This window comes from Ctenocephalides felis, unplaced genomic scaffold (genome assembly GCF_003426905.1).
Source record: "Ctenocephalides felis isolate EL2017-DRISC unplaced genomic scaffold, ASM342690v1 CF-g0.4_SCAFFOLD_01886, whole genome shotgun sequence".
NCBI classification, from domain to species: Eukaryota; Metazoa; Arthropoda; class Insecta; order Siphonaptera; family Pulicidae; genus Ctenocephalides; species Ctenocephalides felis.
The window spans coordinates 160554504-160581586 of NW_020538040.1; the positions used below are offsets into that span (position 1 = coordinate 160554504).

The following is a 27083-nucleotide window of genomic DNA, read 5'->3' on the forward strand; positions in this document are numbered from 1 at the left end:
TAGATAATTAAAACTGATAGTTAAACAAAAGATATAAACACAGTTATTTTATTATGGGACATCCGGTTATAACTGAATAATACTTCTTACATTCTGCATGTTCGTCCGCTGGTGCATGGTCTAATCCTGGTTCATGAGCGGCTTGCACAGTTATTGGAATAGTTGTAAGCAGAAAACTTTGCCGCTCTGCTCGGCGTTTTGCTTCTTGCTGCATTAACGCATGTCGTATGGCTTCTGTTTGCTGTTTCTTTCGAGTCTTTGTAGCAGTTACTAGCGATCTCTAAAAAATATTATTAAATAAATTATTTTAAAATAACTGTTCTGTAATAATTATAATATAAATATATTTTCAAACTGACATGTCGCTCCTGATTAAGAGTGACTTCCATATCCTTAGTCTTTGCACGAGGACTCCAAGGGGGATCGACTACTGGTAAAGATTCTATACCAATTTTGGGTGAAGGTAAAGTGAACTCAATACCAGGTGGAGGAACTTTAAATGATAGATGAGCTCCTTCTTCCATTCTCGGCCATACTTGGTAACGCAACTTCCACAGAACTTGAAACCTTAGATTTGTTTAAATTTGGTTTGATTACTTATTTAATTTCAATATTTTTTTAAAAATAATTTGAGATTGGTTTATACCTCAATATGCCACTAATTCTTATAGCCGGATCTTTGTTCTTCAAAGACTTCTGCATAATATCAGTCGCCGTGCTTGGAGCTTTTACTGCCCCCAATATGAACAAAGCGGCTGCTGCAGCTGCTGTTTCCTGATTATACTCTAATAGTAATTCCCATGCAATTGGCAATGATTCTACAAAACTATCTTCCCCAATTACTGCCGCACCTTTTATTAACGTTGATATAGGAGCATGAAATAATTCTCGAATCTACAACATTTTATATTATGAATAATCGAATATCAAAAATTTAGCTTGTTATTAGTATTAATACCTGTGATTTGATATATTTAACTACTGAAGGATAAGCTTTAGGTTTGACTGTTGGGGTAAACGGCAAACATAAATTTGCTAGTTTGGGATTTTCATAAAGCATCCTGAAACATATCAATAAAATAGAAAAAAAAATCAATTTTATATAACAAATGAATATAAAAATTACCCGGCAGACCCTGACTTTGTCACACTATCTTTACGTGACCCAGGAGATATGCGACCACTTACGACAGTTTGATCTGAAACTTTACGTCCTCTGCTTCGTTCCCTTCTACTACCTATATCCATTTTTAATTGTTCAGAAAGTAAACCAAAATAACCTAGTTTTACGCCGAATTCCTCTCCATATACCTATAAAAAAATAAAATACTCCTTATATAGAAACCATTACATATTTCGTTATTAACTTACTCTTCTAACAGCTTTCACGAGTCTTCTAGCAGCACGCATATGTCGTCTGTAGCAAAACGTGTGGCAATATCCTTGATGGTCGCAGTAATAATTAAATGAACTTAGTACTTCCAAAACAGATCTCATCCATGGAAGGTTTTTAACAAGTTCGTCAGTATCGTGAGCATCTGTAGGGCTTTCGGGAGCTTGTTCATCGCTGAGAATTCCAGGAGATTCTTCGCCTGCACTTGCGCCTCCCTGCTCGGATGTATCGCTTCGGTCCGAAATCGAACTCACTTTTCGCTTGGAACGAATGGAATCGTTATGTTTCAGGGAATCTAGAAAATAAAATAAATTATGAATTGATTGAAGACGATTATTATTACTAATTATATAGAACGCCAACGTTGAACACTACTTACAGTCTGGTTCAGTATCTTTATTCTCCTTTTGAGGCCTTCTTAACTTTAAAGATCTTCGTTTAAAAGAACCGCCTGTCGGAGCTCCTAAAAGTAATAATTTGAATTATTCAACAAATATTTACTTTGACAAATTAACTCAATATTGACTTATTGATATATTAACCAGTAAACTTTAATTGACGAGTATACACGTCATAGGAAAGTCGTATAATTTTGTATATTGACGAGTATATTTGTCATGCGTATACATCAATTACTATTGGCTATTCTAAGTGCAATTTTTTATAAAACAAAATAATTGCTCAAACTTTAAGATGTCTGAAATATTTTAAGGCTATGACGTTATAAAATAAATTGTATTAAGTGGCACTTTACCTCATAGCAAGTCGTATTGCTTTAAAATTTTAAATTCATACAACATAATTTCCCGTTGTATGAATTCAATATCTTTTAAACAAACTTATAGTACATATGATTGTATTAATTTAATTTAATTTATTTAACATATTTTATCCTAAATAATGTTCCAAAATTGAATCTAATTTAAGAGTGCACGTCAACGGTGATCAGTACGAAACACAAAACAGATATATATATATATATATATATATATATATATACAGTACACATACTGAAAATACTAACATCAAACTATAATGAATTTTATAATTTAACTACTTTTCACAGGGCTATAATATTTTAAGGTAATCGTATCACCACACAGGAAGAATTTGAGTTCTTACTTTCATATGTATAATATTTAATTGAATTTATGTCGTTATTAGCTTAGTACGTAAGTAATATATGCTTTATGCCAACAAAAGTTAAATTAACTGATGTTTTTAACTTCCCGAAGAAGTTTTCATGAAAAAATCCGATTTTTTGTTCTTTCGACGTTTCAGTTCGATTTGAAAAAAGTATATGTGTGTTTATGTGTGTATGTAAGTCAATTTCTGACCTTTCGTCGACGTTTTGTCAAAAATAAATTGGATCAGTTTCGAAAATTTTAAAGCCATTCGGTGTAACTCGATAAGGAGCCGTTCATTAATTACATAAGGATTTTGGGGGAGGGGGGTTTGACAAAAAATCACGAAATAACACGTGGAGGAAGGAGGGGTATACAAACCCTTTTAAACATTTTCAAAAAAAAAAAAAAAAATTACAGTTTTTATTCGTAACTATAAATACACGTGATGATCGGTGGGGGCGAGAATGTAATTATGAATATCACCTCGTATTACCGAGGGAAAGGGGAGGACCAAAAATCCTTAAAAAGTCGATCATACCTCAAAAATCGTGATTAATGGACGCCCCCGAAGAATTAGGGTGTGTCAGTTTTATGCGATGATCGGCCGAGCCGTTTCATCGTAATTAAATGTTGATATTTTATTAATGATAGATTTTGTAGTCTAAAAATGTTATTTTCAAAATAATCAGTTGAATATATCATCGCAATAGCTGAGTCTCAATTCTTATTGATTGAATTGATTATGTACATATACTTGAAAGTGCATGCAACTTGCCTTAAGGCAATATGCTATATACAGCTAGTTAAATATTATACCTGTCCCTCTCCTCAGCAAAAACGGTCTGACGGGTTGAACCGATCTCATTGCTCCGCGTTGGGTTTGGCCACTTGCTCCTCCTGCAGTGTTGGTGTTACCATCTTCTGCTCCTTGCAGCGTCACTGCCGTATTACTGCTTCCGTCGGATTCATCTGGTTCGTGCAGAACGAAACTGATTTTGCGCTCGTTCTGAGCGGCTGTTACGTAAAACGATAGAAATACCAGATATTAGTTGTTATATTATATAGATATTATACGAATTGGGACAAAAATATTTACATGTACAACTTAATTCAACGTTCGAATAAAGAGAGCCGTTTTAAGATATTTAAGTAGATCAGAAAAAAACTGAAATGACAACCTTTTATTTTACCCTTTAATTGATGTAAGTAATATTAATACTAAAATGTGGAACAGATTTATCATTGCTTCGCGCTATCCTAATGTATAGAATTTTTTGTATAAAAATGTATAAAATCACACTTGGATATATATTTCTAACATCCGTATTAATATAACAATTTAAATATTTATATAAAATATACATAGATAATATGATGTTTATGTGTAAGTATATGTTAGTTCAAGTTAAGTTTAGTGACAGCATACGAAAGTTCATAATCAAAAAACAAATTGCAATAAAATTGCTTAATACTTTGATTCAAATTTAACTTGTATAAATTTATTCTTAATTAGTGTATATATCGACTAATATATTTTTCCTTTATATCAAGTGTACATAAACATGAAATTTCGAACTTGCTTAGGTTCAACATCCAGGCAGCAACAAAACATTCAACAAAGTTGATACCACGACAGTTAACATCTAATGTATTAAAATTACATTCAACAGTTATTTTGATCCAGTAATTGTATTTACGATTTCCATATTTTAAAACATATAAAATGGGTCAATAATTGAACAAGCACCAAAAAGTAAAAACAATATGGTTTTCATTGAATGTGTTTTATGTGTACATGCACAAAAAATATAAGTAAAATTATTCAAATTATATTTTGTATGTTTCATTGCAATATAAAATAAAAGGTAATCTTCAAAAAAGTTTTATGATTTCGGTGATCATAAAACTCAAATTCAAAACTCAAAAGTCAAAAATTCAAGTATTTAATTTAATGTATACATAAATAAACTTCAAACATTAAATTTAAAAAACTATAAATAAAAAAATGCAAAGAACTATATTCAATATTAAAATAATAATTTTAAAATTACCGATTAAAGTGATTGTTGCTGATTACTAATGGAAGTTTAAATGTAATTCAGCAATTTTTGCATAAAAAGTTTTGCTCAAATTTTTAAACCTTATCACTTTGCTTTTAAATTTGCCTAAATTATGCGTACTTTATATTCATCAGTTTTATCTCTAACAAAATACTTAAGTATTGCGTGAGTGTTATCCTTATAAATTGCAAAAAAATATAACAAATGAGATAAAATGTAATATCATAGCCTCATATATTGTGCTGGATTAATGTATAATATTTGTCTCATATTGTACCCAACGTAAATCCAAAATACGCTCCAAAATGGGTGTAACCTCTGAATTTTTTTACTGTACTCTGATTTGCATGAAATTTTGGAATTAGGTTGATCTCTCCCTCAAGTTCAAAAGTGAAAACAATTTGGACTCCGCCACCAAAAATATATGATTTTTTAGTAGCCAGTAACTTGAAAAGTATAAGTTTTTTTAAAAAACTTTAAAACTTATTTTTCTTATAATTTGTTCTTCTATCGATATCCGAGGTCATTTTGAAAAAATAAAATTACACAACTTAGAAGGAGTGACGTCTCCATTGGGTGGCGGCGGAGTCCAAATTGTTTCCACTTTTGAACTTGAGAGTAAGATGAACTTAATTCCATAATTTCATGCAAATTGGAGCACAGTAAAAAATTCAGATTCAAAACGCTCCATTGACTGGAGTATAAGCAAAAACTTTGTTTTTAAATAAAATTATACAGTCGATCCACAGTTCAAAATAGAACTCATATTGAATTTAAATAGACTTGATGCTGACAGATTCAGTGTTGCATTCAAATTATATAAAAAAATGTTTTTCTTACTAAATTGAATAAGTTAAAGAAAACACAAAATTTAAATTAAAAATGTAAATTTATTAACCCAGTCTAAATAACTCTTCTCAAAATGTATTTTCCACGATGAAACCGAACTCACCAAACCTATGAACTCAAAGATGATTCATGATACCCGATCACACACATAAATATATACAGACAAATCCATAACAACGTATAACTGCATTGGTACATTGCTTGAAGTACTTCGTTTAGAAAGCGAGTAGTAATGTCACAATGCTCATAATATACGAAAAGGCAAAAAATTGGTGGTGTTTGGTAACAAATATCTATGCAACGGCGTTCAACGACATATATAAGGTAGCAATGAAATACGATGCGAACGACATTGATAACATTTGGGTGTTCTGTAGTATAATGGTCTCGCAAGATACGAAAATAATAAAAAAATCGGCTAATCGCAGAAGAAGAATTTCGTTGTGTGACAAAATTACTGGCGCGCTTGTGAATTGTTTGTGGCACTAAACTTTTTTGTAAGACGCTTCTCCATCTGCAACTGGTCGAATAATTTCATTATTCTCTAGATTATCGAGATCATAATACTAGTACGTGTCTGAGCGTGTTCTTTGAATACCAATATCAGGTCCTGAGATCGACTGAAGACTTTGGGCGGACGCTTGTGAGTGTCCCATCGACGACAGCGCCATACTCCATCTTCGATTAGCTTCTCTGTTCACAAAGAGATTCATTACCCTAAACGATTTTAAAATAAAATCTGTCCAAAAAACCCAGGAAAATATTTCAATAGCTACTTCTTTCATCATTTTATAATACTTAATTTTTTTTCATTCACATTACTATTGTTTTAAAATTAAAAGTTTTATGCAATCTACAAAACAACTAATCTAATACACAAATATTTTGTATATTAGATTTCAGATTAAGTAGTTAAGCAATAATAAGAGATATATTTTAAACCCCCCAAAAGTTTAGTAGTAAATAGATAATTCTTTAATCTTGATTTAAATATTTATTAAAATTAACTTATAGCTAAACACATATTTTTATATTAATCATTGGCATAGACTCTTTCACAAACAAATGAAGCTTGCATAAAAGACATGAAAAATTTCAAATAACCATACCCGTGCTCCAAATTTTGTTAGAAGCATGATTTATAAATCATTATAAATATTATAAATATCACATGTGTGAACATTGAAACACATAACATCGATTTATTGTTTTGTGCGGCTTATTAATTGAATTTATTAATATTGGCGGTTTCTAACATTTTCGTAAACTTGTTTCACATTAGTAATACATATAGTATCATATACACCTAAGTCTGTTTTTACACGGAGATTGGTTCCAGAAGAATCCGTGTAAAAAAAAACGTGTAAAAAAAGACATTGATCTTATACAAAAATGGGTGATTTGTTCTTAATCTCTAAAACCTATTAAAATTGGTGAAAAACAAGAATTTTTAAGAACAAGAATTAAATTAGTGCTATTCACATATGCTTTGACCAGTAAAAAATGTTTGTACGCGCTAAAGGGGGATTCACTTAAATCTTTAAGCTAGTGTTCGCAAACTATCGATACTATCGATGGTTTCAGACGTTTTTCTTTCATAAATACTTTTTTGTGATATGAACATACATCGCAAAAATTTAATTTGACAAAAAAAATTTAGGTACATAAAATTTCAAATCGTGCTAAATGGAATAAATTCGTGTAAACAAATTAAAAATATTCAATTTTCAAACCGTGTTATATCAAAACCGTGTACAAAAAGACCGTGTAAAAACAGACTTAGGTGTAATTAAATTGAGTGTTAGAAACAGCCAATCAATATATGCATATATATATATATATATATATATATATATATATATGTATATATATATATGCATGTATAAATGTATATATATAATAAAAATAAACAGATAAAGGTATTAAAATTTTTTGTAAAAATTTATAGTTTTGAGTTCAAATAACGATCATTCATCCTTAATAATAGTTATTAAAAACATAAAGATAATTTTGAAAACATAAAACACAATATACAAACAAACAACTTTGAAAATAGAATAATGATAAACATCAAGATTGATAAATATAATTTTACATTATATAAAAATTACATTTATTATTAGAAAAATATAACGAACAAATTTCAGAGGTACCGGAGTTCAATATCAATAAAAATTAATCATAGTAGTCATTATAATATTTTTTAGTTTATATCAATTTAAAATGAATTATAATATTGCGACAACATTTGATTAATTTTAAAGATAAAATTCAAAAATATTTTCGGATATAATATTTTACCATCAGTTTGAAGTTTATCAGGATGATACCAGAGCGAAATGAATGAATGATCAACAAATCTGTACGCCGCACAACACCAAAAACAGATGAACACCAATTAAAATGAAAACCATAGGATTAAATCAAAATTTGAAGCAAAACGTTAATGGCAGTTTGAAATTTAGATGAATGACAAGAAGATGAAACAAGAAGTGAAATAATTTCCTGGGGCCATGCTATGTTTCTACACTACTGACAAAATGATAATGACTATCACCTGTAGACTCGTTCCCAAGGAGCTGTACGCTCCTTTGCTGCTAATTTCGACTGCTTCGGCAAATTTTGGTAAGTTTCACGTAGAAAGGAAGTGATTTCCAATAGAAGCATACAAGCCATCAACCTCAACGCCGGCGGACACTCAGATCCTGTCTTATTTACTGACGCTGAAGACGAAATAAAGATTATGTTTTATATGGTTTTAAACAGAACTAATTATATCAAATAATATTTATTAACTTTTCGTAGGGTTGGTTATAGTAATCGTAAAAAATCTAAAATATTTTTTTTTATATATCATTACGATTCAGAGGTTTTTGAACATTTTGGCATGCCTAAGAAAAAATGGATGTTTGTGTGTGTATGTGCGTATGCGTGTGTGTGCGGATACAAATTTTTGTCGAAGATTTCGTGAACACCAGCGATTGAATTCGGAATAAGGAGACGTGCTGATTAGTTTTTGGCAAAGGCAGGTCTAGCCGTTTCGGAGATACGGGGCAAAATATGCCAAAAATTGTATTTCAGTTTTTGAGATAACGGAGCGCCCAATTTAAATAATTCAAAAAAAATTTTACTTGTATTGACGAAATGAACAACGGGTAAAATTTTTGTAAAGGTCCAGCGTCTCCCGAGATCCAATAAAAAAAGTAAAAAGTAAATTTATAAAGATTATAATAATAAGTACAAATTTTGGGTACATTTATATGGGTTCCATACCAATGTTGACACGTTAGATGACTAGGCAGCGCTTTCGCGCTTAAATATTTCGACTCCAAATCAGCTTATGCAGCGCGATTGCTTAAAAAGTTCAAAATTTTCAAAATAATCAAAACACAAAATCTAATAATAAAAAAAAAATCTCAAAAAAGTCAATTTTTTTCAAAAATTTCAAAATTTTCCAAAAATCGAATTTTTTCAAAGTTTTGGTAAGTTTTTTTTTTTTAATTTAGTTTTCGGTACGGGAAGCCAGCAATTTGTTTTAAGGTATGATGCCATGTACAACTATTTTGCTACCTTCATCCAAAAAATCTTCTTCGTCATCTCTTTGCATATGGTACTTTGAATTTTCACCATCCGTGAAAGAAACATTGACTACGGAGCTATTTTCTTTATCAGCATTAACCAGTTCTTCTAAACGTGCACCCAATGCTTCTCCCCACTATGAAAACAAAGTTCAAAAAGTTCTATGAAAACAGTCAAAAGCTTTAAGAATTATCTAATTGACCATTTAGGTCATAATTTTCAATATATATAACATTTGGATTATTTTGTTACCTGATGAAACATCTTTCCTGCAGTTCGTTGTAAAATATGTGTACGTCTCATGGCTGTAGCATGCGCAGTACGGGGTGCAGGTCCTCCGGCAGCTCCTGGTCGTGCAGGCGGCGGTGCTAACTTCATCCAAGCTGGCCATTGGCCATGATTGCAACAATGAACAAAATGTGCGCACTCTACCAATAATGCGGCTCGCGAAACAACAGGCGCTTGAGGCTATAAAATTAATATTATGAAAACAGATTTTCATATAAAACGATGATATACAAAAATAAAATTATTTTATAATTACCAAGTCAAGTACCGCAGAAAGTAGTTGAGCATCGGGAACAGTTCCAGGTGGACAAGTTTCTAAAAGAATTGATAGCCTATTAGCGCCAGTGCGCACTGGTTCAATTTGAACTAATCTTCGTTCTCGCAGCACAACAACTTCTGATTCTCGTTGCTTGTCAGATAATTCCAAGGAATTTCTTCTGCTCATATCTTAAAAATAAACAATATATATTTAATATGATACAAGCTTCGTTAGAAATAATAGAAAAATTAAATATACAAATAAATATGCGACTTGAAAAACATGTATTTTGCACTTAGTATCAAATTATGATAGGGTACTATCAATATTTAAAAAACAAGTAAAGTTAGAAATTTTTTAACAAAAATATTTGAAAGTATAGGGCGAAATATGTATAACTAGCTCATCACGTTAATTCTTACGACGTTGCTATCAGGAGATAAACGGCAATGTTCGAAAACCCATAACAAAAGTATTTTCTTTCGTTGTTAGTTTTTTTTGTTGTGAGCGCTGTTGTATAGTTTATCTTATAAAACAACTAGTGGGGCGCATGGCATCGTACCTTAAGGCAAATTGCTGGAACTTCCCAAAAATTATTGTTTTTTTAAAAACGATTAACATTTTTGAAAATATTTTACTTCGAAAAAATTAGATTTTTGAGAAACTATAAACTTGACAAAAAATTACTTTTTTTGAAAAAAAAAATTTTTTTTTGAAAAAAAAAAGTTTTCTTTTTTTGACATATTTTGGAAATTTTGAACTTTTTTTCAAAGCAATCGTACTGCTTTAACTGCATAGAGACAAAATATCGGTGCGCCGCGTTGCCGTCTATCGGATAAACATTGGTACGGAACCCATAGGAATGTAAACAAAATTTATACTTATTGTTAAAATCTCTATAAAATATCTGATAATTTGATGTGCATATGTCTAATGATCATTTTTGACCGCCAAATGCCATTTTTTTTACTTTTTCTATTAGATCTCCGAAACCGCTAGAGCTGCCTTCATGAAAGTTTGATCAATTCTTTATCTTGTCAATACAAGTAAAATGTTTTTTGAATTATCAAAATCGGACGCTCCGTTCTCTTGAAACCTGAGTTACCATTTTCGGCACTTTTTGCCCCGTATCTTCGGAACCGCTAGACCTGCCTTCGCCAAAAACTAATCAGCACGTCTCCTTATCAGTACGAATCGAATGTTTTTTGAATTATTCAAATCGGTGTTCCCGAAATCGTCTACGAAAATTTGTATCCGCACACACACATACACACACACACATACATCCATTTTTTCTAAAAATATTCAGAAACATTTGAAATGTAAAGATATATAAATATTTTCATTTTCGATTTTTTTGCGATTACTATAACTTGCCCTACGGGAAGTTAATTAAATAACCTATACTTAAATATTATATTAGTTCTCATAAACTAACCCCATTTTGTACATATATAAGTATGTTTATTACAATCGTAGGAACGTTTAATAAAAATTAGTTAAATTATAAATTATAATATAAAGTTCACTTATCAAATCTCTTTCTGTATGTATAATAACAATTTAAAAAAAAAAAATTTGCCGGAACGCGTTCCGACCCAAAAATGATTTGCCAGAACGACGTTCCGGCGCGTTCCGGCTCGACAACACCACTGGTTGTGATATAGTTCATTTAGTTTAGACAGTATAAATACTTAAAGTGAAATATGACCTTCGTGCCCCGCCCCATCCTACTCGTAAAAAATGTATTATCGAATAACATAAATTTGCAAATCAAACATTTTATTTACATGTTCCAAGAACTTGCTCGATGCTGCTAACTTTCTTTTTTCCCTTGCCAAGTCCAAGTCTTCCGAGTCGACGTTCCATACGACGTCGCGCTCGTTGCAAAGAACGACTTAATCCGTCACCTGCGCGGCGCATGGCTGTTAACTGCAGCCCACTTCCACTTCCACTCCCGCTTCCGTTACCACTACCATTACCACTGCCATTACCACTTCCTCCTCCTCCACCGGCCTGACGTAATCGGATATCTTGCTGCCTCGTCACCAGCCAACTTACTGTAAAAGTAGTATGTATATAAAGTATAAATAAATGAAGAAGAACGTACCGAGATGTTTGATCGATTAGTTCCAACTTTTAAACAAAGTGATACATCAAACATTACTAATTACAGGCCGATATCATTATTATCAAACTTTGCTAAGGTGTTTGAAAAAATTATTTATAAAGAACTAATTCCTTCTGTTAGAACTTCAATTTCTACTAATCAACATGGATTCATGCCTGCCCGTTCTACGATAACAAATTTAATATGTATTAAACAATATATAGCTGAGAATCTTGACACTAATGGACAAGTTGATGTTATTTACACTGATTTCAGTAAAGCTTTTGACAAAATTGATCATAACATTCTTCTTACTAAATTATCTAAGATTGGTCTTAATTCTTCACTTATTTATTTTTTTAAGAGTTATCTTCATAAGCGTAAACAGTTTGTTTATCTTAATGGATTCTTGAGCAACATTGAAAATATCAGTACAGGTGTTCCTCAGGGATCCATTCTTGGTCCACTACTATTTATTATTTTTATTAATGACATTTCTGATATTATTAGCTGTCCACATTTATTATTTGCAGATGATCTCAAACTATATCTCAAAATAAATTCAATTAATGACTGCTTATTATTACAGTCTCAACTTGACTCTTTCCAATCTTGGTGTATCTATAACAAATTACATTTAAATATATCAAAGTGCAAATTTCTTAGTTTTTCACATAAGCGCGTTCCAATACTTTTTGATTATAAAATTTCTAACACCAGCATTGATAGATGTAATAAAATTTTGGATTTAGGAGTTCTATTTGATTCTGGTTTTTCACGGATCATATAACTGATATTTGTAATAGAGCACATAAATCTTTAGGTTTGATACTGAGAAATTGTAAACAATTTAAATCTACCAATGCACTTCTTTGCATGTACTATTCTATTGTACGTTCAAAATTAGAATATGGTTCGATTATTTGGTATCCTCATCAAATCAACAACTCTGATGCGATAGAGAAGGTTCAGCGAAAATTTCTGAAATACCTTTATTATAAAACATATAAAATTTACCCTGAACGTGGCTTTGACCACAACACTTTACTAAAAGAGTTTGGTATTCCTTCCTTTGCTTCACGTCGATTTATCTGTACAATTATGTTCTTATTCAAACTTTGCAATAATTCTATAGACTGTCCTCTTATTCTTAGTCAACTATCCTTTAATGCTCCAAGACTATTTACGCGTTCACAATTATTTTTCAATTATCCTACTCCTAAATCTAATTCTCTCTTAAATTCGCCTATTTTACTTATGTCCTCTAACTTTACCTTAATTAATAATGAAATAGATATTCACAACACTTCACCTAATCAAATAATCTCCATCTGCACAAGTTAACCTTTATATTTTCTTTTCAAATATCTCATTATTTTACCTTATTCTGTTTATAAATAATATTGTTACATTCTGCATTATATGTAATTTTATCTTAAGCATTTTATGTTACTAAATGGTTACTAACTATATATTGTAATTTTGTATATATTTTAATTGTTATTCATTATGTAAAATAACTGTATTTTTGACTCCTCTTGGAGTAATCTGTGGGCTATATATTTAAATAAATAAATAAATAAAATAAATAAATAAATAAATTACCAAGGCCACTAAATCTTTCGCGTACTCGTCTTTTCATACCAGGTTGAACATTTTCATCAAATAAAGTTCTTTCGCTTTGACGTGGTGTTAAAACAGGTCTTGGCTTCCGGCGCAGATTTGTTCCCGCAGCTTGATTCATTTGGCATGCTTCTTCATCTAATTCAGTTTCCAATAAGCTCTAATCCAAAATATAATTTTGTATTCAGTCACAGTAGAATTTTATGATAAAAAAAATAAACATAGGTTGTAATAAAAAGTAATAAAATTTATATAATTCTTACGCCATATGTTGAAGGGGTGCTACTTTTTTTGAAGAATAATTTTTTGTTAGGTCGCTCTTCCATAGAAAAAGTATCCATGTTGTGCAAATGCCGAATAACCCTTGTGATCTGCAATGCTGTGTCTTCATGATTCTGTCTCACCGACGATCCCAGTAAACAACTCAACGCAACTCTTCTGAAAATACCGCCATGAGCTCCTTTTACGTACATTATCAGTTGCCGAACATCGCAATAAAGTGTCTAATAAAATAGATTAATTTCATTAATAATATATAAGTAATATATGTGTTACGGTAAATGTGCACTCTTGGTGAATGTGCACATTGACCCGTGAATGTGCACAATCCCCAAAACGCTAGGTGAATGTGAAGTTCTCAAACAATCAAATTAAAAGAATAATGTACGTGCGTACTTGAAGCGGTCTAGTTAAATAGTTAATAGTGAATAGTTAAATAGTGAATAGTTAAATAGTGAATAGTTAAATAGTGAATAGTTAATAGTTAAATGTTTATAAGTAAATAGTTAATAGTTTAAGTAAATAGTTAATAGTTAAAAAGTAAATATGTAGTTAAATAGTAAATAGTTAAATAGTTAATGGTGAATAGTGAATATTAAATAGTAAATATTTAATAGTGAACAGTGATAACTATATAGTTTAATAGTTAATAGTTAAATAGATGAATAGCAAATAGTGAACAATTAATAGTAAATAGTGAATAGTTAATAGTAAATAGTGAATAGTTATTAGTAAACAGTGCATTAAGAATAGTTAAAATGTGGATAGTAAAATAGTGAATAGTGAATAGGTAAATAGTTGAATAGTAAAATAGTGAATAGTAAAAAGTGATAACTGAATAGGTAATAGTAAATATAGAATAGTTAATAGTTAATAGTAAGTAGTTGAATAGTAAAATAGTGAATAGTGAAAAGTGATAACTGAATAGTTAATAGTAAATAGTAAATAGTTAAATAAGTAATAGTTAATGGTTAAATAATTAATAGTTCTTAATTAAATAGTTAATAGTTCATAGTTAATAGTTAATAGATAAATTGCAAATGATAAATAGTTAATAGTGAATAATAAATAATGGATATTAATATTCATATGACTAAAATGAATAATATAAATATAAATATAAATATAAATTAAAATAAAAATATAAATATAATATTTCACATTTGCCGGTGATTGTGCACATGCACCAAAATATGCTCATTTGCCGTAACATATGTATTGATTTCGACTTACCAAATTTTCTTGCATTTTAAGCTCTTTACTAAGATCAAAAAAACGAGTAACTAATTTTTTGAAAATAGCTCCAATAACTTGACTTTCGGCACTCCCAGTCATACCATTGCCAAAATTTGTAAGATAACCACCTTGACCTGAGTTAATAAAATCTGGTGATTTTGATGAACTTCGTTTGCGATCTGAAATAGTCCATATTTGTTTGAATTTTCATTTTGAACAGATAAAATTAAATAAATATTTACTTACTTAATGGAGATAGTAATGAACTAGGATCGATACAGAAACCGACCAACGAGTGTAGAAAATCTAGCACTTGAGCAAGTGGTTGCTTTGTAACCAAGTTTCTGAGGTATTGCCTTGACAAGGACGGAGCCGCTCGCAATATACGAGATAATATGGCATGGCATTGCGTACGAAGAAAGTCTATCAAAAAGAAATAAACATATTAGTAATTAAATTATGATTTCAAGTCTAGTATTAACTGAATTAATTCACCTGCAGGTGGCCCACGCAATCCTTCGCCGCAGCCATGATGACAGCCCAAATGCCTCAATGATTTTTCAAAAATGCCCATAATTAGCTTATGAGCAGTAACTCCGTATTTTAGCACACCCAAGTCCATTACTAATTCACATAAGTTTAAGGTAGCTTCCAAAACTCTTAGTGTACAACAAGTGTTGTCACGAAGTGACACTGAGTATAAGGCTTGCAAAATTACCTGAGAAAAAAACAAAAGAACCAATTTTATACACATAACACAGGCCTACAAATTTTTTTTGTTTGGTGCATCAAATGTTGGAGCTAATTCTTACAGTATTTTTTGCTCTGATTTCAAATCTGCAAACCATTTTTTGGTATCAGCTCTAGTTTGGAACTTGAAAAAAAGTTGTCGAAACCAGGTCCATTCTAGGTCGTCACGGAAAAGAACTTTTCACAGTGTCAACTAATGTCCCAACTAAGGCCGAATGGGTCTTGTAAGTATGTACGAGTAGGCATGTCTCATTAAAATAACATTCTGAATTGTATTACTATTTTGTACTTTCATTCCTTATATATCATATATATCATATCTTGAAAACTAAAGCTCATAGAAAAAAAAAAAAACAATGTCATTTTTGAAATCAGCGCCCCAAATACACTTAAAAACAGCATTAAAATCGTTTGCACCATTTTCTTTGATGGCCTGTGTAATTGTTTGGTAATATAAAATTAAATATTTTATACCTGTAGATCTAAAGTTCCAGTTTTAGTAATAAAGCAGCCCGATCCTGGTGCCTCCATTTCGTCCATGACCTGATAGGCGATGTGAGTATCGGTTTGCGAACGAGCAATACCTTCTTTCATGCTACTGGAAGGTGTTATTCCGTCATTATAACTATCTAGTTGAGAATCCATCATCGCCTCAAAAATATAAAAAATTAAATTATTTATATTTAATTAATGTATTTTTATTATATGAATGAACATCACCTAATATAATTTCGGTAATACGAATTAAATAATTATATTCAAATAGAAACGGATCAAAAATCACCTGTTGTTGCAGATAATCAGGCGATGGTACTGGCGTATGCTCGGTAACTGTTATAATTGGGTTTTTGGGAATATGAACTATTTCAGAAATCGGTATACCTCTTGTTGCATGTTGTATATCACCAATAAATCTAAATAAAACATATACTGAATAATAATTTATTAAAATTTCATTAATTTTGTTTGCAGTTTAATGATGCTTACCTGAGACTCGGCATACTTTTGCCCTTTATTAAACTAGGTATAAAACATTTAGTTAAAGGTTTAGCAATTTGTTCAGAATAATACGTCTGAAAGGTAAAATTTGTTTTTTAGGTACAATTAAAAATATATTTACAAATGAACAATTTAAAATTACCGTATGCTCAAAATGTAAAGGTTTATTGAAATCGATATTTTCCAGTTCACATTCAGACTTAAATTGCATACGGGCATCCAACGTGTCAGCACCTGACATTTTGCCTGAACACCTATTAACACTACAACTTCTTACAAGTTTATTAGATTTTATATCGGATAATTGCTTCACTACAGGACTTGGGGAATCTAAATTAAAACATACTTTCAATAAATATATAATTTGATTTCAATACATAGGTTCATATTTCAAAAATCACCTTGCGGACTTTTGTAAAAAGAAATTTCTATCTGTGGGATTGGGAGGGAATTGCTTCTCCTTCTCTGCGCCGACTGTGATATTGTTTCTTCGTGAATATCTCGCAATCTAAAAACAAAAATTATAAACACAAAATTCAATATATGAGTTATGCAATTGACAAACCTATTATAAAGATAATGAAGAGCCCAGTAGATGCCTTCTTCTTGCCAGTTGGCAATAAACAAACAGCGCACCACAGCAACATCTAAAAATGTTGCCCGAGTTACGTCAACACCTTCACGATGTGCACGACTGGAACTTTTGCTAGGCGCAGAATCTTTACTTTCCACGGAATCTTTTTCAGAAGAAGAGCTACCTTTATGTCTTGGTACTGCAGGTAAAATACTAGAGCCAGCTCCGGGACTTCCAATTCGGGATAAGGGTCCAACATGAAAAAGGCTTGGATCAGCCTAAGATTGATTAAATTAAAATTTAATTTAATTATATTTAATTTTGTGGAACTTTGATCAATTTTATAATATTTTGCTTCAGTTTATTACCGTATAGATAGCTGTATCTTTCAGGGTAGGCGCAGTTGGTAATCTAAATATAACAACTCGTTCTTCTTCTGTAAGCGATTCCTCAGGTATAGTTTCGGGAAATACACTATCCTTTGGTGACGATACCCATGAACACTAAAAAATAATAAAATAAAATATGCAGACAATTATGACAATATAAAAATGATAATTATATAAGGGAGAGTCCATTAACAACGTGATCAATTTTTTAACGATTTTTGGACCCACCCTCCTCCTTGGTAATACGTGGTGATATTCAAAATGACCGCCCCACCCACCAAACATTACTTGTATTTTTAGTTAAGAGAAACAATTGTAATATTTTTTATTCTTTCTGAAGATGTTTAGATTTTTTTTAAAAAAATTATGTAAAAAATAAATACACGTGATATCTCGGTATACCCCTCCCTCCCCACGTTATATTTCGTGGTTTTTTGTCAAAACACACCCCCCACCCTCTAAAAACCTCTCGTGATTAATGGACGCCCCCTAAGAATATTTCTATTAATATCGCATCTAAATATTTGGTCAAATTACCTCTTCATCTTGTTTTGGTGTTCCAACAGGATCAGATACTGAAGTTGTGGAAGAACTTTCGATTGGATTGGAGTCAGATGCTTTTGATGCGCTTTCTATATGACATAAAAAATAAATGGTAATATTCATTAGTATATAAATAAATGTATATATATATATATATATATATATATGTGCATGTCTTTGTAATATTTCATATCGTTCCTTACTTGTCTGCCGAACATTAGTTACAGCAAAACATTTGGTTATTTGCTTGCATGGTGCACTAAAGCAATTGGCTAATGGTGCTCTATATTCCCATAAACCTTGCCAAAGTTTTAGTCCGTTTTCTAACCGAAAATTCTGGAAGTCTGATTCTTTCAGGTGATGAGCGATTGGTGCAAATAAATATATGAAGAGCTGTAAATTAATTTTTGAGAATATATTTGCCACACCTGGAACCATTTATGAATAATGATTACGTTGCGCGACAATAATTTTTTTTTCCTGAGATGTTATGATGGTTTTTAAGTAATTCGTAGACGCTGATTATGGAAACAGTAACAGAAATTTGCTAACAGCTTTAGTTTTTGAGATATGCCAATGTGCTAGTTTTATCTCAAATTACAATTTCAGTTTATGCATTCAAGAGTCCTTTTATATGATTTTCGAGCATGGACAAGATCTGACTAGTTTCGTCTAATCTTTCTTGATCGCTCCTCCAAAGTCATGATACCTTTATATCTCCAGCTCTGCTCTTTGCTAATATCTCCAAGATGTTCGAAAAACCGTTTTGAATAAGAATGCGGGTAATGAATTCAAATTAATTACATCAAATATATCAGTTTTTAATTCTTCCTGCCTTCTCTTTTAACGTGATAAAAGAGAATAGTAGAGAGTAATCAAATCCATTACGTGGTAGGCAGAAAATATTGATGTTCTGGGTTGTTCATCATTAGCGTGGTATTTACCACACAGAAGAAACAATCGTCGTGGTGATTCTGAAGTTTTTTCTAAATAGTATGAATGTTTATGTTCACTGTTTGACCATCCGGTTCGAATGGACCAAAAGTATGCTGTGACAAGATAGTTTGCAAAAATGTATAAAAAGTTCGTGATCCACCGAGATGCTGCCGTACTCAGATATATTAAGATAGTGGCTATATCAGACCGATTAAAAGATGATAAATGTTTAATTGTTGTATATTTAAAGGAAATACTACGATATTAAGACTTATAGATGATATGTTACTTAGATGGGGTTTGAATTAATACTTGTTTGTTACATGAAATTTTAGATATTACTTCAGATATTACTGTTGATTTAAGACTGATGTTAGTTAGAAATTTTTGGTATTACTAAACTACAAAGATTTTACAATTTTATATGATTTTTCTGATTGGTTTGTTTTTGTGAGTTCAAGCGACATCTCATTACATTTTTGATCAATCAGGTATTAACCGGTGATTTCATGGTACGTGGAATTCGATCGTGAGCAGGTGATTAGAATTTCTTAGAGAAATGGATTAATGGTATAATGATAGATTTAGAGATGCATGACAATGAGAAGGATTATTTATTAGTTCTTAATTATATAATAAAGGATGAGGGTTTATTATTGCTATCCTGTATGAAGGTAATAAAATATAATAATATTATTTCATTAGACCAGGGTTGAGTAAGGCGTTAAGAGTTTATATGTTTTTTTTGCGAAATTCGGTTTTAAAGTGGTTGAAATACTATGCTGCAATACTCATAGTCGAAATGACCAATTCGGGTAGTTCCATAAAACTCAAAAACTAAAGCTGTTACGGAAAAACGGAAGGTATATTTGAAATCAGCGTGCAATTCTAATTATAAGTAGATTTAAAAAAAAGTCCGAGAAAAAAAATAAAAGTGCCAATTTGTCGCGCAGTGTTATCATAAAATTAAACTTACCGTAATTGTAGGTATTGAAAATAAAAATCTAAATGGTGCAAGATATCTGCTGGTCTCATTCTCGCCGTCCGTACATTCTTCTGCTGCATCCAACAGCATCCAATGAAGGGTATATAACAGTTTGGTTTCGGCGGCACCGAGACTTTGTAAATCTTTAACTCTAAAATAAAGATAACAGGTAGATAAACAAATGAATATGTTTAAATTTCAAAATTTTCAATTTACCTAGAATGCAGTAGCGTAGCTGCACAATGCATAACATGTGGTAAGGCGGCTTGGACGAAACGCCATCTAGGCACTGATTGTAACGCACCGGCCAAACTCGGTGATAGTCCAAAATGAATATTCTGAACTATTACTTTTTCAAATGACTATGGGAAACATAAACAATTAATATAATTATCTAGTCATCAAATATATAAATTAACATAACAATACAAATATATTGTAGCCATACCTTGCAGGCTTCTTTTAATTCCTGTTAGCGTAAAAAGATATAAAAATAATGTTACTCAAAATAAAAAAAAAATGTTTTTGAAATAAAACAAATTGTACTTTTTCTATTTTATTTGATAAAACTAAGTACAAATAAGCTTCTAAAAGTGCAAAACATATATTTACATCATAATAAGCCGATGTGCTCTATTCACAATAGCTATTCACATAGAAATTATGCATGCATACTACATATAACACTAAATAAAATTGTATATTAAATATATAGCATAATTACAATATAAAACATTATTTTTATCCATCCAAGTCATCAAATGGAATTAACTAATTATGTCTTTTTAACATGTTCAATATTTTACTCATAAATAACATAGATTATCGCTAACTAAGAAGCACAATGACTTTCTATCATGCAAGCTTTGGATATATATCAAGGAAATACAAAAAAATAGCTATGCAAATATCAATATAGAAATAGAAATTTATAATATAGATATTATGATATTAAATATCTTAATATCCCAAAATAAAATTTTCAGGGGACTTGTATTTAACTATATTTAAATATTTTCTTAAAAATAATTTTGTTTAATAAATAATAATAAAATATGATAAAGATAAAGCTATGACTTTACGGGTAATAAAGATGCATTTTATAATAACATTTTTTTAAATCGACCAGCTTTATTAAAGTACTCTATACCAAAATCGAGATAGAATTTCATAAAAAAATTCAAGAAATAGAATATTGAATAATTGATGTTCACTTTTCGTTCACTGCATAATTCATTTAATATTCATTCTGAAATCGGGAATGCAATTCGAAACCGATATTGTTTTGACAAAAAGTATTACGTAAATGTATAAGGATAAAAATTGAGATAAAGTTTATTTATTTTTGTGCAAAATATATTCAATTATTTGTTGGAAAAAATATTTTAAAAGAATTCTTAAAGATTATCTTATATTATATATTATATATATTACATCAAAAGTAAAACTGTTATAAATGTTTAAATTTCATGAATGTAAAATTGTTGGATCAAAATTAAACTTTTATCTAAGTCCTTTGAATTTAGATAAAATTTATTAGAAAATGGTTTGAATAAACTACGCAAAAACGCTTTTAATTTTAAAAGATAAGTCTTTACAAATTAATTTATTAAATCTAATAAGCTTATAATGTTATTTTTTATCACAACTTTTATATATCAAGTGAAAGTTTAATAAAACACTTTTAATTTGGTTTAATTCGAGCATTAGAGAAGATTTCCAAGTGGATATTATAAAACATAAAGTTTTTATAAGAATTTAAGGTGACCATTTTTTTAATTTTAAACCCGGAACGGAATTAATTTAGATTAATCAAAATTTAGTTTAATTATCGAGGTTAATTTAAATACATTAAAGATGGATTTTAATTTTTTTACATGAAAAATTGTTAGAGCAAATACTGTCCAAAGATTTAATGAAAAACTGTAATTTATTAATCAGAATTATTGAGTACAAATCTTTTTTTTCTGAACTATAAATATTTTTTAGTATGTTTTTTTTCTTTTAAAAAAATGCACAAAATTTTGAACAATTTTCTTTATAATTGAATTTAGTAATTAGTATAGCTTTAAGTGCGTCTATTTCAAGTCGCTTATTGTAAAATGCACAGATTTTTTCAAATTAGAATTTTGTAAATATGGTTCTAGTTTAAACATATGAATTGAATGAATGAATGATATAAAATTTCTTAAAAAATTGTATAATCCGGGACGAAACACATAAAATCACCTTAACAAATATTATAATTCAAAATACTCTGTTTAATAAAATAAAATAAAATAAATAAATAGTGGATTTTAGTGTTATTATTAGTGTTAGACATAGTAAGAAAGAACTAACTATATACTATTTAATTTTTTTTTACTAATAGATTCCTTGGTCGAAACTCAACACAACATATACAAATAAAAGACTCAACTATGTAATATATTTATGGTGATCCTTAATATGAATATTTTCGAATATTTTTGCACCCAGAGGCTCAAATGCTTCCGAAATAATAAAAAAAATCTCTGGAAGTTGTAGTTCTTAATATTAACTTTAAGATAGTCCGCACTCCAACCGAAGTTTCTTTTGAAAATAACATGGGTAAAATTCCATTTATTTTTTAGAATTTTATAACTTTGCGACAAGTAAATCAAAATTTTTAGAGTAACATTGTATTTGCTTATTTTGACTATAAATGAAAAAAATACAAAAAAATTTTGATATAATTTATAAAATAAGTATTTACTTAGGAAGAAGAACCAAGAAACTTTGGTTGCAGTGCGGACTATGTTAGAGTTAATATTAAGAGCTAAAACTTTCAGAGAATTGCTTTTTATTAATTTGGAAGTATTTGAGCCACTGGGAGCAAAAAAATTGAAAATATCCTTATTAAGCAATATATATATATATATATTTATATATATATATATATATATATATATATATATATATATATATATATATTCGTGTATATAGCTTTGTGTGCATTGCAGAAATTAGCATTAAGCTACCAGGAATCTACTGGAACTGTCATTGTCTAATGAAAGACATTTATCATGACATACGTCAATGGCAACTATCTATAGCCGAAAATAGTATAGTACAATATGAAATAGTTGTATGGAAACTGCGTCTAGCATGTCAGTTCTAAAATGCATGGATTTCTACTGGAATAATTTGTGCATTTCGTACTTACATGATGTCCGGGCCCGTGTTGGCAAAACTAATATTGTTTGCATCGCCAATTCAATGGGTTGAGGACAAGCAGCGACAAAAGTGTACAAAGCAATTGTACATGTGAGAGCGTCATGTGGTTGAGGACAGCACAAATCGGAAAAAGCACAATCAAAATGCAATCTCTTTATTATCAACAAACAAACACACATTTGCACACAAGCCGGAGTCGACACCCACACAAAAAAAAAACAGATTAACCGACGACAAGATTTGTTTAACAATAAATTAATAAATAAAAACATTTTAGCAATGAGGATAATAACGTTACATAAAAGTTTATCCATGGATGTATGATTCCGTATGCATTACTTGTAACATATTTTTTTAAATCAATTTTGAAACTATCAAGCCTTGATAGCTTCAGTGGCTTCCAACATTTTTATCACCGCGCCCCACTTCCCGCTCTAATAAAAAAAAATTTGTGCCTCCCTTAATTTTTTCAACAATTTCATTTCATAAATACTCCACTGATATTATCAAACTACAATTTAATATGCAACATTATGTAAAAATATGTATAAAAAATAATGTCAAAATAATAATAAAATATGTATAACAAATAAATTTCAAAATTTTTGGTTTATTTTCGAAAATAGTACTTTAGGAACAACTGTACGCACCCCCCTGAGGGGTTGGAAATCGCGGCAATCTATACACTTAAACTTTATTATTGTAAAATATATAGTTTTGCTTAAGGTTTAACCGCTGAGGAAATGGCCCTGTAATATTTAGTGCAATTAAATTAGAAGAACATCTTTGGCATTTCCTGATTCTCTATCTAGCTGGCCCATGACTAAAATGTGCAATAAAAATCTTTGATATTTACTGAATTTCTATTTAGTTGGCTCATGACTAATGATTACTGAAATATGCAATCTCAATTAAATGGGAATCTTTGCTAAATCTCAATTAAATGGCTTATGGTTAATCAGTATTAAAATGTGCAATTAGATTAAAAGAACATCTTTGGCTTATACTGAAATGTGCAAATAATTAAAAAGAAAATATTTGGTTATACTGAATCTCCATTTAGTTGGCTTAAATAAATTAAAAAACATCTTAGTCATTTAAGAATTTCTAGTTAGTTGGCTTATGTTATTGTATTAAAATGTGCAAATAAACTAAAAAAAAATCTTATGATCAATCAATACTAAAATGTACAATTAAACAAAAAGAAAATCTTTGGCATTTATTAGATCTCTGTTTAATTAACCATTTACTGGATCTCCATTTAGTTGGCGTATAAATAATATTTATTGAAATGTGCAATTAAATGAAATAACATATTTGGCAATTACTGAGTCTCTATGTAATTGGTTCATAATTAACCATTACTAAAATGTGCAATTAAATTAAAAGATTTTTTTTGGCATTTACTGAATCTTCATTTAGTTGGCTCATGATTAATCATTACTGAAATGTGCAATAAAATTTAAAGAAAATCTTAGGCATTTACTGATAATGAGTCTTTTTGTAGTTTATGATCAACAATTACTAAAATTCATTTTTTTTTAAATTAAAACAGGTTTTTCTCGATCAGTACGATTAAGGCACCTTGTCCTCCTTGTCGTACCACCTGTAGCCTTATTATTAGTCGTAATTTCCAAACAATCATATAAAATTCAATCTGTGATTAATTTTATTTAGTTACTAGTTACCAAGTCGAATATAATTACTGAAAGATCACTTAAACTAAAATAATAATATCAAAAAGTAACCAATTTAGTTATAAAATGATCAAGTCCGGATGCCATATATGCTTGAACTGTTCATAAAGGTAAAGATTTCATAAAGTTACAATCATTTGGTGTTTTTCCTTTTTGAGAATTTTTGAACTATGTATTTATTCATCATTTTTTGTAATTTATGAAAATATAGGCTGAGTACTACTTAGGTAGTTGTACGACTTGAGCAATTTTACCCTTTCATATATTCTTTATGATGAAGTGGTATTTATTAAGAAAATATGGGAATGTTGAAAAATCCAGTTTAATTTTAATAGAAAAGTGTGGAAACTGATGAGTAGAACATATTAATTAATTAGCAAATTAGGCAGTTACAAGAAAGATGTCAATTTTTGGACAAATTTACTATTGCGATACCTACTCGAAAATATATTATAAAAAACATTTCAAAAGTTTTCTGAAGAGTTGCCTTTGGAGAGTGGTTTGATTCGACAAACACCAGAATATTTATGAATAAACGTTTTTCAAAAAAATATTTTATTATGAAACAATCCGGATGTTTTTCACTATATAAAGTGCAGCAAAAACAAAACAGTCATAATAGAGATTTTTCGACGTAGACTGTAAAAAAAGCATTTTTTAAAAAATAGATTTAAATACATATTGTGAATATGCGCTAACAAACATATTTTTAGCCTTTTGCAAGATAAAATAAATAAAAGTACTTGCTATTTTGCTCGTAACATGTATAATAATTGCAAATAAAATGAAGATAAAATAAGAAAATATTTAAAGTACTACATCATGAATTATATGACTCATATCACTCTTATTACTTGTTTGTCGATTTAAACGTTCAGAATTTGTTATGAAATTATATGTTATTGAAGATTTGAATTAAACATAGTTATTTTCTTTGCACCTGTTTAATGATTGGAAATTAAATGAAGGTGTAATAATAAATATTGAAAGCATTAAATCATAAATTATGTGACTCATTCATAATTATTCACAATTTTTGCGCATTTATAAATTTAAGCAATCAAAAATTGTTATGGAATTGTATGTAATTAAAGATTGGAATTAAATTAGTATATATAGAACGATATCAGTTTTACACTATTATTAGTTGTTTATCGATTTAAACGTTCAAAAATTGTTATGAAATTTTATGTTATTGAAGATTAGAATTAAACGTAGCTATTTTCTTCGTAACTTGTATAATGATTGGAAAATAAATAAAGGTGAAATAATAAAATATTGAATGTATTAAATCAATTATTTGACTCATATCATGATTAAACAGTCTTAATGCGTATTTATATATTTCAGCGATAAAAAATTGTTATGAAATTGAATGTTATTAAAGATTAAAATTAAACGTATTAGCATATACAGAACGATATCAAATCGTTGAAGATTAGAATTAAGCGTAGTTATTTTCTTCGCAATTTGTATAATAATTGAAGAAAATATAAGAAATTAAATGAAATAATTTAAATGAAATGCAGGTGCAATAACAAAATATTTAAAGCTTTTTATCATAAATTATATGACTCATTCATAATTATTCACTCTTATTGTGCATTTATAGATATAAGCAATCAAAAATTGTTATGGAATTGTGTGTTATTAAAGATTAGAATTAAACGAATTAGCATATACAGAATGATATCAGGTAATAAATTCACACCGATTATTATTTTCCAAACAAGTTTTCTACACGCCACATTATTTATCATCAATTAGTCACCGCACGCTATAGAAATGAACACATTAAATCACGAATATGATAACAATTTAATTGGAATTCTTCAATTCAAATGCAATCGCAGAAAAATGTGAAAATAAACAATAAAAATGATTTAAAACATTTAAACAAATTTTAATTAAATTTCCGTTATAATCTATTGTAATTAAAACATAATTTAATTATTGGAAAAATATTTGTGAAGTATTTAGGATAAGATTGCTCAAGTCGTACCCAGGATATAATTTGTGAGATAATTATAAACTATTGTAAAATAAACATAATTTAATTATTGGAAAAAATATTTGTTAAACATTTAGGATAAGATTGCTCAAGTTGTACCCAAGATATTGTGAGATAATTATAAATTACGTTATCTGCTACCATTAATCTACGTTATAGTTAAACAAAACTAATACATCGTGTAAACAAACGTTTTCAATT

General features: G+C 29.5%; 1 protein-coding gene across 1 annotated transcript in view; it reads right to left on the reverse strand.

Moving 5' to 3' along the window:
- LOC113376146 (protein unc-80 homolog) overlaps positions 1–27083 on the reverse strand; it is a 40420-nt gene that overhangs the window by 9220 nt on the left and 4117 nt on the right. The window contains exons 2-33 of the mRNA XM_026616069.1: positions 23164–23190; positions 20428–20448; positions 20196–20341; positions 19971–20130; positions 18262–18451; positions 18053–18147; positions 17495–17629; positions 17118–17404; positions 16954–17060; positions 16695–16882; positions 16541–16626; positions 16338–16467; positions 16028–16204; positions 15299–15521; positions 15050–15226; positions 14801–14982; positions 13552–13791; positions 13271–13448; positions 11346–11615; positions 9553–9743; positions 9261–9476; positions 9000–9144; positions 7987–8152; positions 6028–6122; positions 3337–3534; positions 1773–1856; positions 1372–1688; positions 1127–1311; positions 959–1061; positions 647–894; positions 360–567; positions 91–280 (exon numbers count right to left, since the gene is read on the reverse strand). Of these exons, the coding sequence (XP_026471854.1) occupies positions 91–280; positions 360–567; positions 647–894; positions 959–1061; positions 1127–1311; positions 1372–1688; positions 1773–1856; positions 3337–3534; positions 6028–6122; positions 7987–8152; positions 9000–9144; positions 9261–9476; positions 9553–9743; positions 11346–11615; positions 13271–13448; positions 13552–13791; positions 14801–14982; positions 15050–15226; positions 15299–15521; positions 16028–16204; positions 16338–16467; positions 16541–16626; positions 16695–16882; positions 16954–17060; positions 17118–17404; positions 17495–17629; positions 18053–18147; positions 18262–18451; positions 19971–20130; positions 20196–20341; positions 20428–20448; positions 23164–23190 (5365 nt within the window). The remainder of the gene's footprint in view (positions 1–90; positions 281–359; positions 568–646; positions 895–958; positions 1062–1126; positions 1312–1371; positions 1689–1772; positions 1857–3336; positions 3535–6027; positions 6123–7986; positions 8153–8999; positions 9145–9260; positions 9477–9552; positions 9744–11345; positions 11616–13270; positions 13449–13551; positions 13792–14800; positions 14983–15049; positions 15227–15298; positions 15522–16027; positions 16205–16337; positions 16468–16540; positions 16627–16694; positions 16883–16953; positions 17061–17117; positions 17405–17494; positions 17630–18052; positions 18148–18261; positions 18452–19970; positions 20131–20195; positions 20342–20427; positions 20449–23163; positions 23191–27083) is intronic.